Source organism: Triticum urartu, chromosome 2A (assembly GCF_056163025.1).
Source record: "Triticum urartu cultivar PI428250 chromosome 2A, HENAU_Tu73, whole genome shotgun sequence".
Taxonomy (NCBI): domain Eukaryota; kingdom Viridiplantae; phylum Streptophyta; class Magnoliopsida; order Poales; family Poaceae; genus Triticum; species Triticum urartu.
In genome coordinates, this window is record NC_141874.1 from 700,473,356 (window position 1) to 700,480,090 (window position 6,735).

The following is a 6,735-nucleotide window of genomic DNA, read 5'->3' on the forward strand; positions in this document are numbered from 1 at the left end:
TAGGCGCGCGAGCATCCAATCTCCCTCCCTCGATTCCCAAATCGGTCGATCCCCTTTTCCAAACTGCAAAATCTAGCGCTCTCCTGCCTCTCCGTCGATCCACTTTGTAGGTCCGGCTCCGGCGGCCGGCCATCTCCTACTCCGGCGACCGGTCCCTCCCCTCCCCTCCATACTCCTGCCGGCCATCTCCCTCCCCTGCCCTCATCGGCTCGCCCATCGGTCTCCTGCGTCCGGCACTCTCCTCCGCGGCGGCGCGGCTCCGCCAGGCTGGCCAGGCCGCCTCCGGCCTCCCCAGCGCGGCGGCAGCCGGCAGCGCCCTCCGACCATCGTCCTCGGGGCTCCCCGGCTCCCCGGCGTGGCAGCAGCGCCGTCCAGCAGCAGTAGTAGTCCGCCATCCACTGTCCAGCAGCAGCAGCAGTCCACTGTCTAGCAGCAGCAGTCCGCCGTCCAGCAGCTGTCCATCCATTCTGCAACCATCCACATACCAAAGTACGGCTTCTTTCCCTCTTTTTGTAAACAAATCTGAATATTATGCAGTGATTACTTGTAAATTAAAATTGAATGTGATTCATTGGCTGTTTATGATCACAAATGATTGCCACTGATTTCTATTTTGTTTATGTGATTGTGATGTAGATGAAGAAAAAGGATGTTAGCATATTTGAAATGTGGGACAAATCTTCGAAGGCAAGAAAAATAACTTCTACATCCACACCAACTCCTATTTCCGTTGAGGTTGAGAGCAATCTGCAGCTAGCACTAGTGCAAACACATGATGAAGCTCCGCAACCGGAGAGGGAGAGAGGCTCCCCGACCCCAATTGTAGAAGATGATGAAGCGGTTGATGAAGATGATGAATCAATGCCCCAATTTGAAGCAGATTTGGCAGCTCTGGAACGTGATCCCGGCAAGCGACTTCCCATATCTTCATATCATGCCAATGACCAGGATAGAGTTAGAAGGAGATACATTGACTTGGGTGCTTGTCAACCAAAGGATCATAAGTTTGAGATCAGAGATTTTAGTGGACATCTCCGTCGCTTTTGCCCTACTTGGTTTAAGGATCACAAGTGGCTTGAGTATAGCGTGCAAGAAGAGGCTGCCTTTTGCTTTGTTTGCTACTTGTTCAAGGATAAAACAAAAAGTCCCGGAGGAGATGCATTTGTTAACGGAGGGTTTAATAATTGGAACATGAAAGCAAGATTGAAGAGGCATATTGGTGCTGTTAGTAGTGCTCACGCTGAAGCTCAAGAAAAATATGATATGTTCACTACACCTACAACATCAATTAGGGAGTCCATTGCTTCAAACACCACACAATACAAGGTTCTATATAAGCTCCATGTGACATGGACACTCAAGTGTTTGAGATTCCTATTGCACCAAGGTTTGGCATTTAGAGGGCATGATGAAAGTGATGACTCACTAAATAAAGGAAATTTCCTTGAGCTTTTAAATTGGCTATCAGGAAACTTTGAAGAGGTTGATAGGGTGGTTCTAAAAAATGCTCCACAAAACTATAAGATGACTTGCCATGATATACAACAAGAGTTGATCAAATGTTGTGCCCAGCTGACTACTAAACTGCTCATTGAAGATCTTGATGGTGGACATTTTGCAATTCTTGCAGATGAGTCTAGTGATATGTACCAGAATGAACAACTAGTTGTTTGCTTGCGTTATGTGGATAAGAAAGGAAGGACAGTTGTGAGATTTCTTGGACTTGCCCATGTTGAAGACACTTCCTCTTTGACACTTAAAGCTGCAATTGAGGACATGCTTATGACATACAATTTGAGCTTTGCAATGGTCCGTGGGCAAGGATATGACGGGGCTAGTAACATGAAAGGTAATGCTAATGGCCTGAAGAAACTAATTATGGATGAGTCTCCTTATGCCTATTATGTCCATTGCTTTGCTCATCAACTACAATTAACTCTTGTTGCTGTTGCAAAGGAGAGTGGTGATTGTAATTGGTTCTTTCAAAAGTTGGCATGTTTGCTAAGTGTTCTAGGCTACTCTTGTAAAAAGATGAGAATGCTTCGAATAGCTCAAGCTGAGGAACTAATTGCTGCATTAGAGTTGGAAGAAGTAGAAACTGGGACGGGTTTGAATCAAGAAATGGGTATTGGAAGGCCATGTGACACTCGTTGGGGCTCTCACTACAAGACTGTCAACCATGTTATCTCTATGTATCCTGCAATAAGGCGTGTTCTCATCAAGATTGCAAAAGAGTATAATGGCACAGAGGCAGTAGCAGCAATGACTATGTTGACATCATTTCAGACATTTGAATTTGTTTTCATGGCACACTTGATGCAAGAAATATTTGAATACACCGATGACTTGAGTAGAGCTTTGCAAAAGAAAGATCAAGATATTGTTAATGCTATGGAGATTGTTGATCTCACAAAGCTACACTTGCAATGTTTGCGAGAAGATGAAGGGTGGAATGATTTTCTTCAGAATGTCACTTCTTTTTGTGTAAAGCACAAGATCAAAGTTGTTGACATGGAGGCTCCTTACTATCCTGCTGGGAGACCAAAAAGAGGGTTCTTTAATGGTGCAAGGAATTACCAACGCTTCAAGGTTGAAATGTTTGTGGGTGTCATTGATAGGCAACTTCAAGAGCTTGATGCAAGATTTGATGAGGTAAACACTGAACTACTTACTTGCATGGCAGCATTCAGTCCACGTGATTCCTTTGTTGCTTATGATAAAGAGAAGTTGGTTAGGCTTGCTAGAAAGTTTTATGCTAAGGATTTCACAAATGATGAATTGTCAAGACTTCCATGGCAATTAAGCATGTACATTTCTCATGTGCGTATGGATAAAAGGTTTAGCAATTTGAAGAATCTATGTGAGCTTTCAGTTTTGATGGTTGAGACAAGAAAGAATGAACAATATTATATTGTTTACAAACTTCTTAAGTTGGTGCTCATTCTTCCGGTAGCCACTGCCAGCGTTGAGAGGGTATTTTCCTCAATGAAATACGTGAAGAATGCACTAAGAAACAAAATGGGTGATGAATATTTGAACAATTCCTTGGTTACGTTCGTTGAGAGGGAATTCTTCAAGCAAGTGAAAGATGAGGATGTCATCAATCTCTTTCAAAAAGGGGATCGTAAAGTTATATTGTAATTTCTTTTGCTATTTGTAATCTTTCTTAATTGTTAGAGATATTGCCACAATGATATTTTGCTATTATTATCGATGTATGGTCATCGAGTCATTGATGTTGCTATCGTATTGTACATTTACGGTTTTATTATATTGCTTTGGCCAAAAAGAAATTTACATGAATACCCAGGAGCAAGTTCCTGGCTCCGCCACTGCCTCCACCCCCTCTTTGTTGTATACACATGCTACACATGTGTCTATGTATACAAAGAGGCGGCTGAGTTGAATTCATTTGTTTGACTACTAGGGTGAGAATTGTATAGTTACCTCGTGCTCTAGTCCTCATTATCTCTTAGTTTTTCTCTTTCTTTTTTGATGTGTCATCATCTCTTAGTTGGCAGCACGTCGTGCTCGGGACCACTGTCCACTACACATTGACTTTGAAGAGACTTATACTAGCAGGAGCAGTTATATGGTTAATCCATCCTCGGCCTCGTTTGGTCGGCAGCACGTCACGCTTTGGGCTCCAATAGGGTTTGGAGATATAAGAGAGATAATCAGTAACTGTATATTCTTGTCGGATAAAAGGGTAACTGTACAGCTCCCTCGTGCTCTCATCCTTTTGCTGCAGGGCTGCCTTCAGGTGAAAACAGTCCCAACCAATCCTCATCCTGATATCGACTTGCGTGTCTGGGTTTGAACGCGGCTCGCCAACCACTGAAGCCACCAGCCACGACCACGTCTTCTCTACATAATGCACGTGCAGCCGTGCAGGTGCGAGCACAATCCAGTTCCCTGACCACTCCACCAGAGGAGCAGAGCACCGGTGCTCTAGTTATTACTGCCAGGAGCCCAGGAGAACTGTAGTAGTGGTCACCGGCGATATGGCGGCGGCAGGCGATGGGACGACGAGGAAGACGGCGTGCGTCACCGGAGGGAGCGGGTACATCGCGTCGGCGCTGGTCAAGATGCTGCTGGAGAAGGGCTACGCCGTGAAGACCACCGTCAGGAACCCCGGTAATTACTAGAGCTTTGTTTACCTCCGGTGAAATCATCCGACAGTACCTATGGAGCCCGTGAACAGATCGATTCTGTTGGCATCTGAAACTGGTCGTATGCCTCGTGCGATGTTTTGGATTCCCAGACGACGCGGAGAAGAACGCGCATCTCAAGACCCTGGCGGCGCTCGGCCCCCTGGAGGTCTTCCGCGCCGACCTCAACGAAGAGGGCAGCTTCGACGACGCCGTCGCCGGCTGCGACTACGCCTTCCTCGTCGCCGCTCCGGTGGCACTCATGCCAGAGAACGCCGAGGTAATTCATATACACCATGATGGCATGTCTGTCACAAATCATGACGCTGTTCTTCTTTTCCTTCTTTTTTTGAAAAGGAGACAAATCAGCATATACTGTTCTCAATTCGTTAATATGGTGATGTCAGGAAGAAGTGATCCAGCCAGCGATCCAAGGAACCCTGAACGTGATGAGGTCGTGCGTCAAGGCGGGGACGGTGAAGCGCGTGGTCCTCACATCGTCGACGGCGGCGATCTCCAGCCGGCCGCTGGAAGGCGACGGCCACGTCCTGGACGAGGACTCCTGGTCCGACGTCGACTACCTCAGGGCAACCAAGAGCGGTACCTGGGTGCGTACGCATCTATCGTCTGTGCATGCATCACCCGTCGGTATAGAATCTGAGTTCTGGAATGACACCGTCGGTACGTGCTGTTTTGGCGTTGCAGGCGTACCCTGCGTCGAAGGTGCTCGCGGAGAAGGCAGCGATGGCGTTCGCGGAGGAGAAAGGCCTCAGCCTGGTCACCGTGTGCCCCGTCGTCGTCGTCGGCGGGGCGCCCGCGACCAATGTCAAGACCAGCGTCCCCGAAGTCCTCTCCTTGCTCTCCGGTGAGGCCCCCGTCCGGATTTCAGCCCCGTTCTTCTCCGCGTCGCTGTTTCAAGTTTCAGCGCTACGCCGTGGCCATGTGCTTGCTATAATGTCGCGCGCGTGATGGATGGATGACTTCAGGCGACGACGACATGGTGGACAACCTGGAGCTCATCGAGAAGGCGTCGGGGTCGATCCCGCTGGTCCACATCGACGACGTGTGCCGCGCCGAGATATTCGCCGCCGAGGAGGCCACGTCGGGGCGGTACATCGTGTGCACCCTCAACACCACCGCCGTGGCGCTCGCCCACTTCCTGGCGGCCAAGTACCCGCAGTACGAGATCAACGACGACCGGTACGCATTATGTATAGCTGGTTTGTGTTTGGTTTGCCCTGATCACTGACGGGTGTGTTTGGTTGGAGGGATAGCTACCCAAGAGACATGGATAACCATATTTAGGATGGATATATCATCAAGGTTGTCAGAATCACGATTTTGAATCGGATCGGAGTTCCGATAATAGGATCGCAAATCGTAGAATCTTCATTGTTAGGACCGTAAAAACGTAGATTTTATGAACTAAAATCGTAAAATCAGAATGGTTTGTTTGGATCATAAAGTCATAGAATCGTATAACAGAATCATAATTCTGACAACCTTGATACCATGTGTTTGGTTTATGGATGAGCTTAGATGAGGAAGGACATGGACAACCAGATGCTCCGAATATTTGTGAAAAAATCGGCTCCGCGCGCGAAAATCTCACGGACATGGGCAGCTAGGCTCGCCTCTCCAAAAGGCCTCGCTCATATATTCCTTATCCACATAAAACATGTGTTGTATGCATCGTCTAGATGCGGAAGCCGGGGGTCTTCCGCCTTTTCTAAAAAAAAACATGGGCTAACCTTATCCACACAACCAAACAGAAAAAATGGCTATCCTTATCCAGCTGGATAGTGATGCCCATATCCATTTGCAAGTCCCTCTAACCAAACGCATTTGTCGACATGTACGAGATCAACGACAACCAGTCACAACTTCTGTTTACACTGATCGCTGCCACTCGTGAGCTTGTGTTTGGTTTGCAGCATTGGTCATCTTCCTGAGAAGCCGAGGGTGAGCATCTGGTCAGACAAGCTCATCAAGGAGGGGTTCGAGTACAAGTACAAGAACCTGGAGGAGATATACGACGACCTCGTCGTCTACGGCAGGACCCTGGGGCTCCTGAAATACTGATATAACGGGCTCTCGGAATGGGATTATGCGCTTGCAAAATAAATCTATCCTCCTAGAGGCTAGAGCATAAAATGTGTTGAAATGTTGGTGCTTATGTTTCATTTCATGATTGCTGACCGAGAGCATAATTCGGTCAAATCGTGTAGCTTTGTTCTGCCCTTCTTCTTTGTGTTTATCTTGTATAAGAAAAGAAGATTACTATTTCCATGTCACTATCGAGAACCATCTGATTTAGACATCAAATCTGTAAAAATATAACCGGATAAGAAAATATTGATATGCTGGTTCGTGATCACTCCTAGAAAGAAAAGGGGTCATATCCTGATATGATGCTCCATGGACATTTGCAGTGGCGGAGCCAGAACTTTTTTTGAAGCCCGGGCAAGCTTGAGCTTAAGTCTAATTTGGAAATCAAAATCAAGTGTTTCGATAAACAATATATAAAATCGCCCCAAACTTCAAAAACACAAATATCCAATAGTAATGAAGTGAAAATATGAAC

At 46.8% G+C, this 6,735-nt stretch overlaps 2 protein-coding genes across 2 annotated transcripts; both read left to right on the forward strand.

Moving 5' to 3' along the window:
- The first annotated feature begins 636 nt into the window (after positions 1–636).
- LOC147986912 (uncharacterized) lies at positions 637–3,141 on the forward strand. The gene has a single exon (XM_087542203.1). The coding sequence runs from the start codon at positions 637–639 to the stop codon at positions 3,139–3,141; it is 2,505 nt and encodes an 834-aa protein (XP_087398329.1).
- Positions 3,142–3,884: 743 nt separating this feature from the next.
- On the forward strand, positions 3,885–6,445 carry LOC125533915 (anthocyanidin reductase ((2S)-flavan-3-ol-forming)-like). Its single transcript, XM_087544989.1, has 6 exons — positions 3,885–4,137; positions 4,265–4,431; positions 4,559–4,759; positions 4,857–5,016; positions 5,138–5,351; positions 6,086–6,445. Exons 1-6 carry the CDS (start codon positions 4,005–4,007, stop codon positions 6,231–6,233), a joined length of 1,023 nt encoding a protein of 340 aa, XP_087401115.1. The 5' UTR covers positions 3,885–4,004; the 3' UTR covers positions 6,234–6,445.
- Positions 6,446–6,735: the final 290 nt, after the last annotated feature.

Excerpts from the sequence above, each read along its gene's own strand:
- LOC147986912 (XM_087542203.1), top strand. The coding sequence starts at position 637 with ATGAAGAAAAAGGATGTTAGCATATTTGAAATGTGGGACAAATCTTCG.
- LOC125533915 (XM_087544989.1), top strand. The coding sequence starts at position 4,005 with ATGGCGGCGGCAGGCGATGGGACGACGAGGAAGACGGCGTGCGTCACC. Across the intron at positions 4,760-4,856 it reads CAACCAAGAGCGGTACCTGG|GCGTACCCTGCGTCGAAGGT; the intron begins GTGCGTACGCAT and ends TTGGCGTTGCAG. Across the intron at positions 5,352-6,085 it reads TACGAGATCAACGACGACCG|CATTGGTCATCTTCCTGAGA; the intron begins GTACGCATTATG and ends TTTGGTTTGCAG.